Source organism: Typopeltis vanoorti, chromosome 3 (genome assembly GCF_054136105.1).
Source record: "Typopeltis vanoorti isolate ZY-2024b chromosome 3, IOZ_Tvanoo_1.0, whole genome shotgun sequence".
NCBI classification, from domain to species: Eukaryota; Metazoa; Arthropoda; class Arachnida; order Uropygi; family Thelyphonidae; genus Typopeltis; species Typopeltis vanoorti.
In genome coordinates, this window is record NC_143551.1 from 83188095 (window position 1) to 83210805 (window position 22711).

At 36.7% G+C, this 22711-nt stretch overlaps 1 protein-coding gene across 3 annotated transcripts in view; it reads right to left on the reverse strand.

The window, feature by feature from the left end:
- The window catches only part of LOC150108334 (uncharacterized), a 166025-nt gene that overhangs the window by 22777 nt on the left and 120537 nt on the right, over positions 1–22711 (reverse strand). For all 3 annotated transcript variants that reach the window (XM_090415743.1, XM_090415740.1, XM_090415741.1), the window contains exon 7: positions 22354–22512. In XM_090415743.1, coding sequence (XP_090271869.1) covers positions 22354–22512 — 159 coding nt within the window. The remainder of the gene's footprint in view (positions 1–22353; positions 22513–22711) is intronic.

The window sequence follows — 22711 nt, forward strand, 5'->3', positions numbered from 1 at the left end:
GTGAACTTATCATTAACCAAAGAAGCCACGAGTGCATTAAGTCGTGGACACAATTTTTCCGTTACTCCTAAAGAGGTTCCAAACACCAAAATAATGGCTTCTGTTGAACGTGGGATATGAGACCTGCCTCCAGCAATAGCCAATAATATTAGGTTAGACTTGGCCAATATTCTAATCCATTCTAAGCCTCCTAAAAATAATATCCCACATAAAGAAATAATGGCTCTAAAAGAGCTACGCAATAATAACCACATTACTGGATATAACAGAATATGAAAGCAAAATGCACGCACTTCTCCAAGACCAGTCAACATATCTAATTATAGACTGAGATCCCACCAACTCACAAAAGAATAAGGTGTGCAAGTTATTTAACAAAGTCACTTCCAGGCCAAAAGAAACAGTCAACAAACTCAAACCCTTTCACGGTAAGACACCCAGCATATATGGCGCTCCAAAAATTCACAAACAAGGTACACCTTTATGCCCTATAGTAGATAAACAGTCCTACATATAAACTAGCTAAACATTTAGCCAAACTACTAGCCACTTGCACAAACAATTCTCCCTCTTTTGTTAAAAATTCTACCCACCTAAAAAAGTATTTTAGAAAACCGCACCTTAAATAGTTCAGACCTAATGGTGAGTTTTGATATCACCTCATTATTCACTAATGTATTATGGACTGAAACACTTAACTTACTAAATTCACAATTCCTCCCCTGATATATTTCAGCTATTTAAATTCACAGTACAGGCAGGTTATTTTACATGGAAAGGGAAAATATATAAACAATTAGATGGGACAGCTATGGGATTCCCCCACTTTCTCCCCCCCTTAGCCAACTTCTACATAGAACATCTAGAAAAGCTAGCTATTAACACAGCCACTCTCAAACCTAGTCTCTGGCTATGCTATGTTGATGATGTGTTTGCTATTTGGCCACATGGCCCAGACACATTGAATACATTTTTAGAGGATCTAAATAGCCAGCACTCTAAAATCCACTTTACAATGGAACTAGAAGCCAATGACTGCCTGCCCTTCCTGTACACACTAATCACATGTCTTCCAGAAGATTCCTTATCATTTTCGGTTTATAGAAAACTCACACATACAGGCAGATATTTACACAAACAATCACACCATCACCCTTCTCAACAATATGGTATCTTAAAAATACTGTTGTATCCTGAATAATCAAATTATAAGTAGGACAAAACATTAATTTATTCAGGAACAACTATCTTTGATTGTAGGTAGAGAATGTTGTGTTTTGACAATGAACGCCGTGTATATATATATAAATAACAGAAAGATAGAAGTGAAGAAATAATTAATATGAAAAATATGTGAGACTTAACCTGTTTTGTAAGAAGTCTAATAGTAAATTTATTTAAGGTATTAATTTATTTAAAGTATCCCATTTCATGTAGTATAAGAAAGCAAAGTGTATAAGGTAAGGTCCAAGGGTCACACTTTAGCCATCCAGAATAACGTATCACCGGAGGGAAAGTGAAGTTATACGAAAAGGAAGCTAGAAAGCTTTATAGGAAAACACACCACGCGCACGTAGAGGAGTGCATGTAGCGCGATAAACAACATGGCTAATTGCATGAATTTCCGAGATTGAAGCAGGCAATATAAACGCCCCCCCCCCCCAAGACTTTTTGGTTCCTGTTTCCTGACCCCGTGGACGGCAGAGGAGAAGATTCTAGGCTGGCCGTGGAAGTTATGAGTCATCTGCCGTAGTGTGCGGTTTAGGGCTAGCTATTTTCTCAGATCAGGATAGCTATGCTATATAGTGCAACGGTAATCCAGATGTGTGCCTGCGATACTAGTGAAAGTCCTGAGTGGCACATAGCCTTTCCAATTTGGAGAATCTGGCCGTGCAGCAATCGTATGTGACTCGGAGAATTGTAGACCTTAAAGAAGCCTTGATGTCTAGACAAGGCTGAAGAAAGAACTGAAAGTCATTCCAGGAATGACTTTCAGTTCTTTCTTCAGGATATTTTGTGCAATGGACATATTGTAAATAACTTTAGGAACTATCCGTATTTTGGCATTGACCTGTTTGAGAAATGTCTCCCTAGAAGGGATTTGTATAAGAGATGATTGTGATATGTTGTGAGATATAACTAGTGACCACGTGAGTGATAAAAGATAGGCTACATAAGCTAGGAGTTTGTTAAATTATAGAAGTGATCCAAGTAATTTGTTCTTGTATTGTAATGTTAATATTGAAATTGAGATCTTGCTAGCAACGCGATATAGTTAACCATGCATTTATATTTTCTCATGTACAATTTTTTTGATTTAATAAATATGTTTCATAGCATTTGCCTGAGTCCAGCTTGTTATATGAATTCAAACAGCCACTCATAAAATTACCATCGAACCTAGCGGGAGGGACCCACAAGTATAAGTTAATATTTAGAGCCACGACTGCATGCAAAGATAAAGAGAACAGGAATTGGTTTATTTTATTGTTGGAAGTTTATTACTGTGTATCACTCTGAGAGAGCCACCTTGGATAAGAGTCTCGTCTATCCTCAGTATTGGCTGGCGCAGTTAAAAATAAATTTGTCAATATTTATCAGGTGAACTGTCTCAGAGGATATGTTTAATGGCAGCGTCCCATACTTGGACAAAGCCCTAATCATAAATTAAAATACACATGACTAAACTTAAGAGCAGCCTAAATTTAGCTTGTTTAAAGAAAATGAAAATTTGTATGAGTGAGTAGAGTATACATAACTAACAAGAGTAGATAAAAATATAAAGGTAGAAGGTTAAAGAATATGCTACCAATATAGAGGATAGGTACATAATGATACTAACCCATAGAGCTAGAGCAATCTGTTCCAATGACATTGCTCTCGCTGCTGAACTTTCTCACCTTCGCCACACTATCCTAACCAATGGCTATAATCCCCATAAGATATATAAAATACTAAATGATACCTAGAAATCTCCCCCCCCACTCTCTACCAGAAGACTACAACAAAACTATCACCATTCATACATTAAAGGCACATCTGAAAAGATATCTAGGGTGCTTAACAAAGACCAACTGTACACCGTATTTAAACCCTATGTGAAATTTACCTAAGGACAGATTCACTCCTTTATCACATGCAGGAGTCTATGACATGCCCTATTCCTGTCGAGCCTACTACGGACAGACAGGAAGAACTGTGGACATCCGCCTCAGTGAACACAAATATCCGGCACTTTCGCTATGACAAGTCAGATCTGGCAGACCATGCTTTGGATACCCTGGCACACAGGATCAATTGGAAAAAAACAAAAAACAGTAGAAGCTTCTACTGCACAGAAGCTTCTACAAGTCATAGAGGTTGTTCCTGGAATCAACAGAAGCCTTAAAACATACTCCAAACCTTAACAAGTATGGCTGTATAAATCTACAAAGATTTTGGAGACTGTCATCCTAAGACCAAATTAATTATTTTAATTTTATTTTTTTCAAAAAATTTGGACTACTATTTTTCAAAACTTTCAAGGGCTACTATATTTTTTCAAAACTTTGGACTACTGTTTTTTTTTTTTTTAACTTAGATGCTGCCGTATTAGGACTTTAGTCTTGTGTTGCATGCTGCAATTACTTATACTAGCCCCACTGTTACACCAAACTGTCGTTGTCTCGCATTTGTAACAAACTTTGTTTGTGTGCTCTGAAGATGCTGGTGTTACATGTATTTTTTTAATGTTTTCTTTAGAATTATCTGATGTACATGTGCATGTGAGGTATCTGAATTCTTATTCTGTAATTATCCTTAAATTGTACTTTCTTAGTTGTAATGGAAACACTACTTATACCTCTCTTTGTATGCCTACTCAGTACTTAATCTCCTTTGTACACTGTGGCCATCATTTAGATTGATCACGTGTGCCAATTAGATTAACAAAGAGATTGCCTTTGGCTAGAGCCAATTCCATTGTTACAAATATCTGGAGTCACTCCTCGTTAGGTTCTGGAAAATTTATTTGTCATTGCTGCACCATCCAGAACCCTTAGATTAGAAAAGCTTCTTAATCAAGGAGTTAATGCATAGACAAACACACAGTTAATCGTTCTATTAAAATCCTTAGTTCAAATTAGCTAAATTTCCTGTACCAACTCTAGTTTGCAGTCGTGGTCTCCGTTAAACAATTAAATTCCGCTCAGGTTCTAATTAATAAGTGGTGCATTGGATTCATTTATCAGGCAACTAGTTAGATAAAAAGTACAAAGGTTCATTTATTAAAACTTATGCAATACACTTTCACCAAATATACACTCAGCTAAGATAATCACTTTCTTAAGTTACAGAACTTAATATAACAAACTTAATATAATAAATTAATGCCTGTAAGGAATTGATCTACAATTCCTTCCAGGCATTAATTCAATTAACTTTGCGAAAGATTATACTATAACATACTCAACATAATTGACATTCACAATACATCAGACTAGTGGTCTCAAACTCAAATTGCATGCAAGCCGAATGCACGATGTGAAAGCAGCTGAACGGGCCGGATTTTTTTTTTTTTTTTTTTTTTTTAAATGAGAGTGAATATATATATATACCCACACACACATATATATTGAACCGTACTTACCCCTAATGTATGGATACCACTCCTTTATAACCTTTATAATTATGAAACTCTTTTATAATCTTTATAACTTGGGAATAAATAATGACAACCTATTCTCTTTCTTTTATTTATTAAATTTTTCTTCAACACATACATAAAAAATACATATGTTTGTATGTAAATAATTATAAACTACGATGTAGAAAGTATTTTACCTTGGATATAATAAATGTTAAAGATACCAAGATATTTTAGACCTGGTTTTACTCCATTTCCCAAGTAAGCAAACAAAAAAACAAGTGAAGTTTACGCCTGCATGTATTGTGAGCCTAGCTGATCCTCAAAGTAGTGCAAGACCAAGGCAAGTCATGGTAAAAGTAGAATCTGATCAGCTCTGATCACTAATCTTAATATTTACCCTTAATGCAAAGCACATCTCCTAGAGGAGATGTATGATGCTTTGTATTAAAGGCAAGGGGCTACTACCCAGACTGGTTTCGACCTTTATTGAGGTCTCATCAGTGGGAGCCAGGCTAGAAATACCAAGATTTTAGTAACACAGAGCTTAAAATCTTGGTATTTCTAGCCTGGCTCCCACTGATGAGACCTCAATAAAGGTCGAAACCGGTCTGGGTAGTAGCCCTTTGCCTTTAATACAAAGCATCATACATCTCCTCTAGGAGATGTGCTTTGCATTAAGGGTAAATATTAAGATTAGTGATCAGAGCTTATTCTACTTTTACCATGACCTTGCCGTGGTCTTGCACTACTTTGAGGGTCAACTAGAATTGCAATACGTGCAGGTGCAAACTTGACTTGTTTGTCTGTTTGCTTACTTGGGAAATGGAGTAAAACCAGGTCTAAAATAGCTTGGTATCTTTAACAAAATTATAAACTTCTTTATTTCTTACTGCAACTTGACACTTGATGGCATTTCGATTCTGATAAAGTTTGTAGCTTGGAGAAAAATTACTAGAAACTCTCTTCATCACGGATTGTAGATGATATTATAGATTGTAGATCGGTCAATCGGGTTCTTTTCTTAAACTTATTAATTTTCAACTGCAAAAAAAACTGTTCCCATATAAATGAACTCCCAAACAAAGCGATTATTCTTATTGCAAAAATTCATAACTGAGGATATTTATATTTTGACAAGTACGAATAAAAGTTAATCAAATCTGTATCTTCAAATCTTTGAATAAGATTTATATCACACTGTAAATTAATTAGTTCCATTTGGAGATTTTCTGGTGCGTAATTCACATTCGTTTTTAATGGTAATGAAAATAATGTAAAATCGGACACCAAATCATTAAAATCTTTAAATCTTTCTTCAAATTCTTGTCGTAATAATGCTATTTTTCTTGCATATTCTTGAGATTTTTCATTTGAAATAATAGGGCAGGATTTAAGATGTAGGAAATGTACGAAATTTTTTGATTCCAGTTGTGTTTCCCATAATTGCAATTTAACTTTAAAAGCTTTAATACAAGCATACATGTCAGTGATAAGTTTATTCTTTCCTTGCAGCTCTTTATTGAGAATATTTAAATGGCCGGTTAAGTCAACAAGAAATGCTAAATCCATGTATCATTACGTAGCTCGTCGATGGTTTTATTTTTTTGTGTCATGAAAATTTTTGATTTCATTTATTAAATCAAAAAACCGTTTTAATACAGCTCCTCGACTTAACCACCTCACCTCATCTCGTTATAATATAACATTTCTCCGTACTCACTTTCAATTTCTTCAAGCAATGTAACAAATTCTCGATGATTCGGAGCTCATCCACGGATAAAGTTTACTGTTTTAGTTATGTTTCCATAACGTGATTCCATCTGCAAACTTTTGGCACAAAGTGCTTCTTGATGAATAATGCAATGTATAGTGCAAAATTTATTCTGAAATTTTTCTTCGTTCACTATATCTCTTAATTTTACCGCTACTCCATTTTTTTTAATAACCATAGCAGCTGCACCATCACTTGCAAATCCAACCATTTTATCTCAACTTAATTTATATTTATCTATTACAGTTTTTATTTCAGAAAAAATATACTGTGCACCAGTTTTTCCTTTCATAGGAATTATTTCCAATAATTCCTCAATTACTTCAAATTCATCAGTAAGACCTTGTACGAAAACAGCAAGTTGTGCTATATCTGTAATGTCAGTACTCTCATCAACTGCTATTGAGAATGCTGCAAAATCTATACTTTTTCTTTTAACTGACATCGTAAATCATTAGCGATTTCGTTAATACGTCCCGCTACCGCGTTGGCTCAAAAACTAATATTTTAAAATAATTGTTGTTTGTCAGGACAAAGCAGTTCAGCAGACTTAATCAAACAATCTTTAAGGAATTCGCCATCAGTAAATGGTTTTGATCGTTTTGCAATGATGTGCACAAGAGCAAACCTTGCGTGAACTGTTGCTTCACTGGATTTATTTCCTTCAGTAAAAAAAATTTTGTAGTCATTGTAAGCCAGATTTCAGAAACTAACTTTTCTTCCCTCAATTTGCCTTCCAACATTTCAAATTTTTCTTCATGATTCGTTTCGTAATGGTGACATAAATTGTATTCTTTTGGAACTGATATTCCCTTATTACAAATAAAACATACAATTTTATTGCGCACAACACCACAAAAGCACATAATTTCCCATTTATCTTGAAAAACACATCCTTCTTCATCCACTTTTCTTTTACTCTTTGTTAAAGACATGGCTTGCAGTTTAATCTCTTAATTAAAATCACTATTATAATTTTATTTACAACTTTAATTCAACAAGATAAATTTTCGTATGAAAGCAACGCTCAAAAGTTATGCACAATTCTAAACGATAGGTATTGATATAATGTAGATCTAACAACAAGCACAAATAAACAAGTTTTATAAGCAGTACGTTAGTTTGTCTCCATCTATATTGCAATATGAACTGCGCAGCTGTGCATTGGAAACACCAGAATACTGAAGTGCCACCAACTGTCAGCTGGCGAACTAAATTTACTGATTGTAAATTGTAGATATGGACTGAACTTATGTGCGCATAAGCTGTATTTACAACAAATACATAATTGAAATGTATTCGTGGGCCATGTAAAATTGCTCCGGGGGCCGCCAGTTTGAGACCATTGCATTAGACTATGCTCCTGGAGCTGTAACACTTTGCTATTAGACTAAAAACTAAAGTCCTGCCTCTTACATAATATGAGCTCTACTAATGAATGTTCTTATTCACTATTATACAATAATTCTTTCTTCCACAACAAAAGAGACTAAGGTTTGTACATTAACAAATCTTTAAGACTTCTTCAGGTCTATCCCTCAATCTTCAATTCCCTTTACAACTTACTTATTCTTTATCCTGACGGTCGTCTCGCCTAGGCCTGGTTTGGAGCTCACTATCGTGATTTATCCTCTCCGATGTGGACAAGAAACATCTCTGCTTAAGATGGTCCACGTGGTCTAGCATGATGGTCAGCTTGCATAAATTTCCTCTGTATGCTGATGAAATTCCCACACTTGGCTCGCTACTTTGCCGCTTATCTCCGTCGAGACATCGTTCCGTTGGCTGGGATCACCTACACATCTCAGGGAACAACTCAAGCTGAGGGCCTCGAGTGACAGGCACTGATGCTTAACAGCAGTGCACCAGGAAAAACTGGAACCCAAGAAAAAAAAGTCTTCGAACTGGGGGAGCCAACCCTTTTTATATTGCACCTTTATCGGCACTCCTTCTGCATCACACCTTTTCACCCGTCACCATTTTTCTGCACGCGGTTCCGTTCTTCTCTCCTAGCATCTTCCAGGAAGCTCGTGCGTACGTGACTGCCATAGGCTCTGCTGCTAATCCGAGTGTCTCGCTTGTGTACCTTGAACTCATAATTTCACACGCTAACATATATTTCACAAATTATTCTTCCTTTGTTAAACATAGAAAGATAGGTAATATTCCTTTACATAGAATCATCCAATGTCAAGATACAATATCTTTAAGGCTTTCCAGTAATTTCTCCAGATCTTCCTGTCTGTCCTACGTAGCAAATCCTACAAGAGCAATGGATTTTGTAGACTCCTGGTTTTTTAAGAGGATGATGAGGTGGTTTTGGTGGATGTAGGAATCTTGAGATTTTTTCCATAAGAAGGAAGCCTACTTTTATGTTGTGTTTATTCATTAAATTCTCATCATCCTCTTAAAAAACAAGGAGTCTACAAAATCCATTGCTCTTGCGGGATTTTCTACGTAGGACAGACAGGAAGATCTGGAGAAATACGCATGGCTGAACACCAAAAAGAGAACAAAAAACGGGTCTTGCTTTCCATACCACTTCCACTGGACACGATGTACTCTGGCAAAAAACGATGATGTCATACATAGAAAACAACTGCTATATAAGAAAATTTAAAGAAGTTGCTAATATGCTGAAAAACCCAACCCAAAGCAATAAAAATCAAGGTTTAATTCTCCATCAAGTGTGGTCAGCTCTAATAAAAAATCTACCTCAATCTGAGCTCGGACTGTATGAACGAGAACAAGAATATGTCACATCAAGTATTGTTCAACGTCAATAACGTTTTATATCTGCATTCTGTTATTTGAGTTTATGAATAGCCAGACAGTTATGATTTGTATTTATTAATTTCTCTTGTTTAAACTTTAAGTTATACTATTTACCCCTGAAGATGTAAATCCTACGATTTATGAAACTTGTCAGGGAACTATTATTTCAGTATGTTGTATAACTGAATAATAAAAAATGTGGTGTAATCACCAAAATATGTCTTTTAAACCAATTAGCCACAGAAGTCTACTCCTGCAAGTGTTAAAGCTTGTTAAATCCTGAATGAAATATTTCGTAGTGAAATCTCTTCATTCAAGATTTAACACTGGATATAATACCAGCGAAATATTAGCTTTAAAGTTAATAAATAGTTATTTTCTTATCAATCTGTGTTCGATTCAATACCGTTTAAATTCAATTCAACATTATAGCAAACATTACTATATTGCAGAATCGGACAGGATATGTAGAAAGTATTTTATCTTGGGTATAATAAATGTTAAAAATACCAAGATATTTTAAACCTGGTTTTACTCCATTTCCCAAGTAAGCAAACAGACAAACAAGTCAAGTTTGCGCCTGCAAGTGTTGCAAGTCTAGCTGACCCTGCATGTAGTGCAAGACCCAGGTAACTCATGGTAAAAAGTAGAATAAGCTCTGATCACTAATCTTAATATTTACCCTTAATGCAAAGCACATCTCCTGGAGGAGATGTATGATGCTTTGTATTAAAGGCAAGGGGCCATTACCCAGACCGGTTTCAACCTTTATTGGTATTTCTAGCCTAGCTCCCACTGATGAGACCTCAATAAAGGTCGAAACCGGTCTGGATAGTGGCCCCTTGCCTTTAATACAAAGCATCATACATCTCCCCAAGGAGATGTGCTTTGCATTAAGGGTAAATATTAAGATTAGTGATCAGAGCTTATTCTACTTTTTACCATGAGTTGCCTTGGTCTTGCACTACGTGCAGGGTCAGCTAGACTTGCAACACTTGCAGGCGCAAACTTGACTTGTTTGTCTGTTTGCTTATTTGGGAAATGGAGTAAAACCAGGTTTAAAACATCTTGGTATCTTTAACATTTATTATATACCCAAGGTAAAATACTTTCTACATATGTATATAAATTACTACTCTCTACATATCCTGTCCGACTCTGCAATATAGTAATGTTTGCTATAATGTTGAATTGAATTTAAACGGTATTGAATCGAACACAGATTGATAAGAAAATAACTATTTATTAACTTAAAAGCTAATATTTCACTGGTATTATATTATATCATCAGTGGGAGCCAGGCTAGAAATACCAAGATTTTAGTAATACAGAGCTTATAAGTATTTTACCATAACAAGTTACCATAAGGTGTGTTGACCCTATTAAATAAAAATCTCAGGATGAGAGATAGATGTAGAAAGTATTTTACCTTGGGTATAATAAATGTTAAAGATACCAAGATATCTTAAACCTGGTTTTACTCCATTTCACAAGTAAGCAAACAGACAAACAAGTCAAGTTTGTCTGTTTTTTCAAGTTATTCTACTTTTTACGATGAGTTGCCTTGCACTACGTGCAGGGTCAGCTAGACTTGCAACACTTGCAGGCACAAACTTGACTTGTTTGTCTGTTTGCTTTACTTGGGAAATGGAGTAAAACCAGGTTTAAAATATCTTGGTATCTTTAACATTTATTATATCCAAGGTAAAATACTTTCTACATCTATCTCTCATTCTGAGCTTTTTATTTAATAAGGTCAAAACACCTTATGGTAACTTGTTATGGTAAAATACTTATAAGCTCTGTATTACTAAAATCTTGGTATTTCTAGCTTGGCTCCCACTGATGAGACAAGTTCCAGCTTTAGCAGCCACGGGAGAAAGCTCCATACTCCAGCTCTGCAGTGAAAGTATCCCAGCCTTGGATTCCAGTTACCAGACCCCGAGAGAGAGCTCCTATTCCAGTCCTGCTGCCTTGGTAAGAACCCTTTATCTTTTTTTTCTTCTTTGGTTCTTTGTGTTCCCCCTGTAACAGGTTTTTTTTATCTGCAAACAGGGAAAGCTTGGCCTTTTCTACAGGTCTGTCTTTTTGAGGACTTGGATCATACAAGGGTCTACTTTTCCCTTTTTTTTTGAAGTATGTCTTCGGCTCTACCGAGAGTAAGAACCCTCGGGTTCAAAATCAACGCAAGTGTACACAAGAGGACGTTTGCGAAAGCGCTAATTGACTGCGTAGGGGCAGATAATATTTCTGGCTTTACCCCCTATGGAGGTGGCAGATATCAAGTAGTTTGTAAAAATACAACAAGGGAGAAACTACTCAAAGGGGTTGAGTGTCAAGGGAAACTTTGCCATCCTTTTGTCGTTGGTAGCATCTCTAAAAAGATGAGAATAGAGCGATTCCCTCTGGAATACCTAGAAGGAGGGAACGACATAATTAATCAAATCTTTTCGAAATGGGGAATCGTACGAGATGTCCAAGTAGGCAAAGACGCTGACTACTCTGAATGGATGTCGGGGGAAGTCACGTTCTCGTTAACGATGAAAACAGAAGTTCCGAATTTTGTAATGATCAGGTCTGCAGGGTAATGGTGAGTTACCCGGGAGTAAAGAGGCAACGTTTTAAATGTGGAGCCCTGACTCATCTTGGGGCCCAGTGCCCAAAGTCAAAGTGTAAGAACTGCCTAACAGCGGGTCATACACTAGCATAGTGCCAATCGGCATGCCTAAAATGCGGCACTAACGGCCATAAAATAGACACCTGTCCGGACAGAAATCTGGCCGAAAAATTGGGAGGCACTATTACGCCCAACACAGAAACAACAGCCAAAAATGTCATTGGCGCAGAACCGAATGATTTCCCCACCCTAAAGGCTGCACATGAGGGAACAACAAAGAATCAGCAGGCCACCTCCAAAACACTGCCAAGTACACCAGTGGAGAAGCCTGCAACCAGAAGAGATGAAGGGCAAGAGGAACTGGCCACTGATCAAACCACCACTACAGACATAGCAACCGAAAATAACCAGCAGCACCAACAAAACAGAACTATCACTGCAGTCACAATAGACGAGGACACGGAGGCAGTAGATATGGAAATCAACAATGCAGAAACCGCACAAAAGAGGCCAGCCAGCCCTGAAGAAGTAAATATTAAAAAATCGAAACAAGGAAGTCCAGCACAAGTTGGAAAAATAAGGCAACTTCAGAAACCACAAAGTTCCCTCACGCGAAAGCCAATGCACCAATACTGCATCTCTTAAAGGACTTCCCCGAGCATGTGAAGCTATTAAGAACAGCAATAGAAACATTCGGAAAAACTGAACTCATACTCACAGGAAAAAACGGGCCTAAAGTTGTCAGCGCAGAATAGAATGATATGTTTGTCGAGGACATAAATGAAATCACTCCTGAACAGATTAACGATTTTATTGATGCAGGGGACGACATGGGACTAGCATTGTACAGAGGCCTTTACATGCTAAACTATGTCCGCAGAGATAAATTAGCCGATCACATAATTAGAACCCACAAAAATAGAGAGCAGGAGGATTTAAACCTCACCTAACATGCTGGCAAGTAAGTCCGTTCCTAGTATAGATCTGCCAGACAGAAAACAAAAAAATCTGGTTTGTTTTTTCTTCTTTTTGTCCTCTTTCAGATTAGAATTTTTGTTGCAAAAAAGGTCTATGTCTATTCCACACAGGAGGGGGTATCCTGAGAACCTGGGCTGCGAAGGCTTACACCGAGGCGGTGCAGCTCCTTGTGGGCTGCATCACCCAGGCCAGGCTCTGCCCCCACTCTTCTCAGTATTAAACTGGTCATTCAGGTTAAAATTTCAGAATTCACCTAGTTTCTTACAAATTGTTATATGTAATTTTTAATGTTATTTACCAGTTCCTCTTTTTCATGTGGTGCTTCTTTCATTTGTTTTTCCCCACTTTCCTCGGGCAGACACCTGAAGAGGTGACTGACCGGGGAAAGCTGAAAAGAATGGATGGAGGGAGATAATGTCAGAGATCTTCTTGGTGCTGACATTTAAGTCAGGCCAAGTAGATCGACTGAGGCCTCTTTTAACTATCTACTAATATCCACTCTATTTTTCTCCTCCTCTCTCACTACCAAGCTGACTCTCAGCACAACTTTTTTTAAATCTAAAGAGGCCAGTGATGAAAGGCATGAACTCCCATTCTACCTCAATAAAGGTTGAAATTTCTAGCTTGGCTCCCACTGATGAGACCTCAATAAAGGTTGAAACCGGGCTGGGTAGTGGCCCCTTGCCTTTAATACAAAGCATCATACATCTCCTCCAGGAGATGTGCTTTGCATTAAGGGTAAATATTAAGATTAGTGATCAGAGCTTATTCTACTTTTTATCATGAGTTGCCTTGATCTTGCACTACTTTGAGTGTCAGCTAGACTCGCAATACGTGCAGGCGCAAACTTGACTTGTTTGTCTGTTTGCTTACTCGGGAAATGGAGTAAAACCAGTTTTAAAATATCTTGGTATCTTTAACATATATTATATTTCTTCATCAATAGATAGAGGATGTTCTAAAGATGGTTTACATGCATTTTCATCAATGTACACCTTATGGAGTAGTGATTAATTTTTTTTACCTCCCTTCGATATCTGGCCACTATTTTGTGGCCATTTTTTTAGATATTGTTTTAATAATAACTGTTTTATATGGTGGTGATTTTCAACAAACACTGCCCTGGTTCCGTATCCCATGGAACCAAGGCTTAATTATTTCACTTAATCCATCTGGAATGCCTGGTCACGAAATTAAATCGAAAATAGGTGTTCCTATTATGTTGTATAGGGTTTTTCATCCAAATCAGCACTAATCCCCAAATCTTTGCAATAGAATTAAGTTACAAGTAAAACTGTTGAAACTGAATATGACAGAAGCTTTGATATTTACAGGTCCTAGTATTGGAGAAATTGTCTTCATTCCTTGGATATCCCTCATCCATTTGTGTTTATATGGTTACAATTTCAGGAATAACAGTTTTCTTTGCAATAACGATTAATAAAGCCCAAGGATCTGATTGTGAGAAAAATTAAATTCTATAAGCAGGTTTAGATTTAAGAGGTTAATGTTTTGGACACGGGCAGGTATATGTAGCATTTTCTCAAGTTAACAATACTGAGAAATTTAATTATTTTTGTCGAGGATGATGAAACTTCTAATGTTGTTTATAATGAAGTGTTATAATGCTCACAATTCTACACCATGACAAATGCACCAGCACCAAATACTCAAGTAAATACCCTGAAGTGAACTGCTAGCAGTATAAGTTCACCTCAGCAAAGCAGGAGAGCTCAACTAGTTGTAGCTAAATGAATGTGACAAATGCACTGGATTTTCTGTATACAAATGTTAGGGGCATTAGGCATAAAAAAAGAATAAGTTTGTGATAATGACTGACTCAGTCTCTTCAAAGATTGCTGGTAATAGCTAAATTCAGGGAGTTCACTCCCTGAAACACGAAGATGATTTTTTTTGTTATGTTCTCAACAGATGGGTGGACACTGCACAACAATTCATCAACAGTTTGGACAATTTTCCAAATATTTAGGTGTGTTAATAAACTTGGTTTACTGAGGAGGGAGTTCTAACAGGGATAGAAAACAAAGGGGTAGAACATATTTCAGCAGATGGCAGAATAGGGAAGTTAAATGTGGTGGTAGATTGCTATTCATGATAAGAGATGAATTGTGTCCTCTCAGGATGGAGAATCACAGTGTAACTAATGGCTTTTAGAGCATATGGTATGAGATTGATGTTTGTAATGCATGACATTTAGTGGAATGTTACTACAGACCAAGGAATATTGGTGATGAGCAAGAAATGTTTAGACAAATTAGTTTGACAAGTCCAAAGCAAGTGATCATTATGGAGGACTTCAGCTATAGTAATATCAACTGGGCAGCATGTAGTACTAAGGGAGCTAATTTTTTGATTCTCTTAAAGCACAATAGTTTCAGACAGTACATGGTAGAGAGAACACAAGGATCAAGAGTATTTAATTTAGTCATAGCATTAGAGGATCTGATTGTGAGAGAAATTAAATCTTCACCACAAGTGAAGAAGATAAACTGATGGAGTCCAATGGATGACTAGAGAAATTAAATAGGAAATGCAGATGAAAAAAAAAAAAAAGTTGCATGAGGAATATTAGGCTCAGGCTACGAAGGAGACTACAATCATAATGGAGAGAGGACACTAGTGTTGCAATGCAAAGAGAATCATAAGGAATTTTGTCATTACACAGAAAGGAGGAGGGAAAATTATTATGGATGGATTATCCTGCTGGATGTAGATGGGACTTGGGTGATAAATGCAGATAGCATAGTTGAATTATTTAATGATTATTTCATTGGTGTGTTCCATCCTGGTACAGCAGGCTTTATCTCTCAAGAGATAAGGAATGGTAAAGTGTTAGAAATGAATGAAGAGGATATATTCCAAATACTGAGTATGCCAAATGTCAATAAAGCAGAGGACTAGATGACATTTGGCTACATGTTTTAAGGGTATACGAAGGTGGTCTGAATAGTTCTCAGCCTAACAAATTTATAATTTCAAAATTATTTTTCTTTTTCAACATAATCTCCTTTAAGATTAATATATTTATTCCAGCAATACGTGTGTAGAGGCTTAAGTGCTGTGAGGACATTATGTTGGAGGCTTAATGGATTTTTTACAACACTCAAAAAGAATTAAAATAGAATTTAATACTTCCTATATTTCGTCCTAGTCACTAGGACATCTACGAGGATTACAAAAACAATTAATGTAACATATACACAAATAACAAACAATACTAAGCCCAACCACGTGGGTGACACTAAAGTCCTATCTAGGTAGAGCGCCCTCTAAGGGCAGTAGTAGGTGGCCTGGAATGTAAAGTGGGAATTCTGGTGATGAGTGTTTCCCAAATCTTCGGAAGCTTAATGCAACTGTATTTATTGAGATTTGGTTGGTTTTTGAGAGCTGCTGCTGCTGCTTCTAAGAAAAGTCTCTCTTTCTTGAATTTGCTGTGGTGGAGCATGGTGGTTTTCTTCCATTATACCCTGTGGGTGGTGTCCAAAACATGGTCAGCCAAGCCTGAATGGCCATAGTTGTGTTTGAAGATGTACGACTTGTGTTCCTCTAGATGGATGGATGCTGATCTGCCTGTCTGTCCAAAGTACGCCAGCTTACAGGAACAGGGTACTTTGTAAACTCCAGGCAGAGAGAGAGGAGGGAGCTGATCTTTTGTAGAACGGATAAGGGCAGCAAGTTTGCGGTGGGGCTTATATGCTGTGTGTAGGTTGTACTTTTTTAGTATCTTGGCTATTTTTTCGGATGTGCCACGGATGTAGGGTATGGTGATGGCATTTTTAAAATCTTGTTGACGAGAAGGACGGGGAATGGGGGAGGAGTTGATTATTTTTTTGATACTGTGATCACTGTAGCCATTGGAGAGGAAAGTGCTGTGTATGTGGTTAAGCTCAGTAGTGAGGGCAGTTCCACTGGAACAAAGATTGTGGGCTCTCTTGGTAAGGGTTTTAATAATGCCATATTGTTGAGAGGGGTGGTGGTGGGAGAGTTTGTGAATGTATCTGCCTGTGTGTGTGGGTTTTCTGTATACGGTGAAAGTAAGTGTATCATTAGGCAGGCGTGTGACTAAGGTGTCTAGGAAGGGTAAACAATTGTTCTTTTCCTTTTCCATAGTGAACTGGATTCTTGGATGTAGACTATTGAGATGACTGAGGAAGGAGTCTAACATGTCTGGGCCATGAGGCCAAATAGAGAACACATCATCTACATATCTTAGCCAGATAGGTTTGAGTGGGGTTGAGTCTATGGCTCGTTTTTCGAAATCTTCCATATAGAAATTGGCAAGGGGGGGTGAGAGGGGGGGACCCATGGCAGTTCTCTCTATCTGCTTGTAGATTTTGTTGTTCCAAGAGAAATACCCAGAGTTAATGGCAAAGGAAAAAGATCTAAGATGTCAGAGGGAAAAACGTTTTCTAAGAGAGATAAGTGTCAATTAAGGGAATATTGGTAAACAAAGAGGAGATATCAAAGCTTACCAATATGTCTGTCTTATTCAAGGTTAAATTTTCTGTGAGGGCTTTAAAGTGGGTCGAGTTTTTTATATAGGAAGGGGACCATCCGGTGAGGGGGATCAGAGAGTTGGCCAGCTGTTTAGATAGTCTATAGCAAGGTGTATTGGTGGCATCTACTATAGGCCTGAGTGGGGAATTGGGTTTGTGGATTTTTGGTAAACTGTATATTCGGGGGAGACGGGAGCGGAAAGGTTTAAGTTTTTTCGTGACGTCAGGGGGCCAGGAAGATACTTTTTTGAGTAAGATTTTTAGTTTCTTAGCTTGTGTTTTTGTGGGGTCGTGTTCTAGCGGGATGTAGGTAGTGCGATCGCGGAGGATAATGTTCATTTTACGATTGTATTCACTGGTATTAAGAACGACTGTGGCATTACCCTTATCCGCTCTGGTGATGATGATACTTTTTTCTTTACGTAGTTTCAGGAGAGCTGTACGTTGGGCATATGATAAATTACTTTTTGGTGGCAAAGAATGCGCGAGGATGTTGGCTACGTCAAGTCTGATGTTGTTAGCTATCTCTGATGGTAAGTGACCGATTCCCCGTTCGATGTTCACCATTACGTCCATATACCACATCCATTGCACCTAACTTACTTACACTGGTGAAACTGGACGTACAAATCCCAGTAAAAAAAAAGAACACAAATGACATATTAAATTTAACAATTTTGGTGAAACAGGCTTCTCAGATCATACTCTTAACACCCTACAGCAAACAGATTGGAAAAGTACCTGTTCTTTGCATCATACAAAAAACTAGTATGAACATAAATTTAAAGAAGCCTGTGAAATACTGATCAACTTAATAATAATGGTGGAATAAAAATCCCAAGAAATTGGATGGCACGCATTCAGTCCACTTAAGTGCTTCATGTTTTCCAGCAAACCCTTATTTTAGGCTCGAAGCAATAATTTCAGCTCTTATTGACCACCACCCATACTGTTTTATTCTAATTTATACGTGTACTTATATGAGAGCATGTTGCTCTCTAGCTTATTATATCTCTTAATGATTTTTACCCAAACAGATAATAATAATAACATGCCTCTATCACTGATGTAGTAATGTCAAATCTCTCATGATATGTGACTTTGTTACTTACTTCATAACATGACCATTTTCGAGAGATGCGCGCATGTGTACAAGGGAAATCTGAGCGTATATAAACAGATATATAAGCTTCCTTTTCTTTCAATTCTTCTTGAAAGAGAAGGAAGTTTGTCTTAGGGTTCTCAAACCTCTTACCTGAGTCCACTGTCATGCTAGATTCGCTGTCGGAAATCTAAAGAGAAGCGTATGGGTTCTTCCTCTCATCTCTCTCTCTCTCTATCCCTTGTTTCACACTGTTAATTTTTGCCAATTTTTTTCTCTTGCCATCTCTCCCATTCTCTCACCACCTTCTCTCCTCTTCCTTCTCATATCCACTCTCATTCTCCCCACACTAGCCAACCTCTCCAACCTTCTAATCTCTTCATTCATCTTCCTCAACTCAGTCTTCATACCTTCCATCTCCTTTCTCAGCAGTTCTCTCTCTCCACATGTCGTACTTTCAAATGACTCCCGAGATTGAAATACTTATTTTGGTGGCAGCAGGGCAACAATATGTTAGATCTGGTGGCCGCCAAGATGAATAAGATTGCAACTAGATACAATAATTTTCTAGCAAAAAAAAAAACATTAGTGATACAAAAAAAAAAAAAAACACTGATTTCAATAGTGCCAACTTAAAAACCTGTACTTGTAATGAAATAAAATAAACACAATAAAATCCCCAATAAAATTTAATATTTTTTTAAACAACTCAAATCAACCAGCTACATATATCTTTGCTTGCTAGAGACACCTTTTCTAACTTCTGAAACTGTTTAAGCTAACTTGATATTTATTCCCAGCATTAACAATAGAATGTAAGGAAAAATATCACCTATGAATGTTGTTGTTGAGTTTGTTGAAAAGCTTCTAGATATGACCATGAGCCTGTAGAACTGCTTTGGCAATCTGTTAAACTTTGATGGAGTAGAGCGTTTCTCTAGGATTATAGTTGATTTTCTGTAAAGCAGTGGCAGTTGCTGGATAAGAATAGATATGGGCAGGTGTTAGTTTGACTCCTGAACAGTTCATCTAGCTTCTAGTACCATCCGGCTGAATTTTCATGCCTTTAAAATGTTCTGTCCTTAATCTGGTGATGATTGTGGTTATTTCTCTATTTTCATTAATTTTGCTGATTTCATGCTTCTTCTTGATAGTTTCTTTTAACAATCTTATTTTTGCAACAGAATTAGCATCAGTTAGTGGTAGTTGGTGTAATTTTTGAGGGGAGTGTCTTGCTTCTTTGGCTAGTTTGTCTGCTTTCTCAACGCCTTCAATATTTACTTGGGCTGGTGTATCCATTGCAGTGTACAGTTCTTGTTTTTCAAATTTAACGTTGTTAGATGTTCATGAAATCCTGTATGATTTTTTTTTCCCATTTTTTAATGTTTCAAGTGCAGATTTTGAGTCACTGTAGATGGTTATTCCTTCTGTAATGTTATTACTGGATTAGAGAGAGGGAGAACTTTAGGGCTGCTTGTATGGCTGTTAATTCACAAGTGAAGTTTGAAGCTATTTTTACAGCTGTAGATTTGATTTGCATTTCCTCACCTCCAGGTAGAATTAATAAAACCCCTGCTCCTCCTTGATTAAGTGCTTCATCAGATTATCCATCACTGTAGGCGATGACATCCTATCCCAATGGCTTTAACAGGCCTTTCAGGCCCACAACCCTCCAAGCATGCTTGGATTTCATAACCAAAATATGAGGATAGAATGGTCACTCCTATGCCCACAGAGTATTCCTGGCTGTATCCCTGTGTGTTCACGGAGGGGTGGCCGGCTTGCGGGATGAAAAACCCTAGCTAAACTGGCGGAAAAAACCCTACTGTCCATGCCCAAGACTGGTTAACTTGGCTATGGCTGAGGAAGATCCTAAAGCTCCTTATTTCGATAGACAAGTACTCTAAGTTGATCTGTTTTCTAATTTCATGATCATATTGTAAAGTAGATGATCTCTTTAGTCTAGATTTTCCTGTCCAGGCATTGAAGGTCCTGAATGAGATGTGATCCTGTTGTTGGCTCCTGATTCTGTTAGTGAATTTAACTGTAGAGAGTTTTCTTCTGTCTTTTAGTATGTGAAGTCCACGCTCTTGTTGGGCTTTTAAATTATTTGTGGATGAGACTGCACCTACAATAATTTTTGCTGCTCTTGACTCAAAAGAAAAACTCTGTCAAGTTTTTCTTTTGAGCTAGTAGAAGCTGGAGCCCAGATGGATGAGGCATATTCCATAGTGCAGAGCTTCCCAAACTGTGTGTCGCGAAACGTTAGTGTGTCGGCTGCAGTGTGAAGGTGTGTTGTGCAAACATAAAGCGTTAAACAGAATAATCGCTGAAAATTTCCACAGCAGAATCCATTTCGCAAAGTACCAGTACGACTTTTAGTTAGCGCCGTCAAAATTATATATACAAACTATCTTTTAATTATTTTTAACCTTTAAGAATATTTCATATCAATATATTTCGATAAATAATGGAGAATAAATGCAGCCGAATTCATCCCTGTGGTTTTATCACATAGTAGTCGCTCGGTTCTTATTATCGTATTATTATCGTTTGACCAATAAAAAAAAAAAAGCGCCCCACTTATTCATACAAATGTTATTATTGATGTTTATTCTACAACGTGAATAAACAAAGAGTTGGTGCTTTTATTTTTTGTTTAGTTACTGTTAAAGCTTTACAATAAATTCACACAGTTTTATTTATCAAATTAGTGTTGAATTACCCGTAAAATGGATAAGTTTCTAATTAATAAAAGAAAAGCTGAAGGTGACGTTCGTGATGAACAAAATGTATTGGCTATAGAGGAAACTACACAAGAATCAACTGTTGAACGGTCTGCATTAATACGGACCATGTAGCCCATCAGACTGAATTACTGTGGCACGAAATTATGTTTGTCTAAAAAGTGTATCACCAACATGAAAAGTTTGGAAAGCACTGCCATAGTGGGTCATATGAGCGCTGTATATGTAATTTTGAGTGTCTTCAGTTTTGCACCCCACTTTGTTCTGCAAAGCCTTTTGGTGATATTAAGCTTTTTGAGAGCTTTATTAGATATATTTGTAATATGAGTTGTAAATCTCAGTTTAGTATCTAGAGCTAGGCATAAGTATTTTGGAGAGACACTGTTTTTCCTATTTTGGTATTATATATTCTGATTTGGAAGTTGGTATTATATATTTTGATTTGGAGGTCGTTATTATGTCTATTTTTTCTATCAGTGGAGAAGATACTCAGTTTTGTTTTTCCCCGGTTTATCTGTAATTTAAATTCCTTTGCCCATCTTTCTAAGCCTTGTATTGATTTATTAGGACTTTTTTAAAAAAGTAAAAGTCAATGTAATAAATTCAATTGACTTTTACTTTTATTCCTTTCATGAAGTCTGAAATCCAAATTAATGTGTTCCCTCTTATTCCAGTATCATATGCAATTTTTATTAACTTTTATTTCTATACATGATCAAAGGCAACTGTAAGATCCTAGAAGATTGCTGTTGTCCTCTTTGGTGGTTTTTCTTGGAAGCCATCTATGACTGATTAGCAAAGATAAAAAAAAAGTTGTTTTCTGTGCTGTGATGAGACCAGTATGCAGTTTGGGAGAAGTTGATCTTGTTATTTTCTAAGAGCGAATTCATAAGTCTAGTATGTATTATTCTCTCGTTTAGTTTACAGAGAGTACAGTCAAAGCTACTGCTCTGTAGCTTTCACAGTCACTTAGGTTTTTGTTAGGTTTTAGTATGGGTATAATGACTATGTTTCCAGATTTTTGGCTGTTTACCTGTATTCCAGGAAGTGTTAAATATCTTCAGAAGACAGTTTTTACTTTTTCTCCCATGTTTTTAATCATATGTCCAAAGATAAGATTTTCTTTATTTATATATATAAATATATAAAGAAATTATATATATATATATATATATAATTTATATAATATCTAAATACACCTTAACAAAACAAAACTTACCTTAGCAGCAAAATGTAGTCCAGTTTGGCCATCAGAACTCTGACTACTAACATCTAAATAATGACTGTTAACTAAATACTGAACAGATCTGATCATTCCTGCCTGAGAAGCTAAATGAAGTGAATTTCTTCCTAATACATCCACATCATTTATATTAGCCTGTTTAGCAGTAATATTCATTAAAAACATCAAAAGCAGAATCAAATACAAATATAAGTACTAATTACAAATGTCACTTCACAAATCTAGGCTCTCCATGTAAATCTTTTTTTAAAAAATTTTATTTGAATTCTTTACCATTTCAAACTAAAAACAAACAAAAAAAAACCTCAGCTTGCTTTCATAACCTAATTGAAAA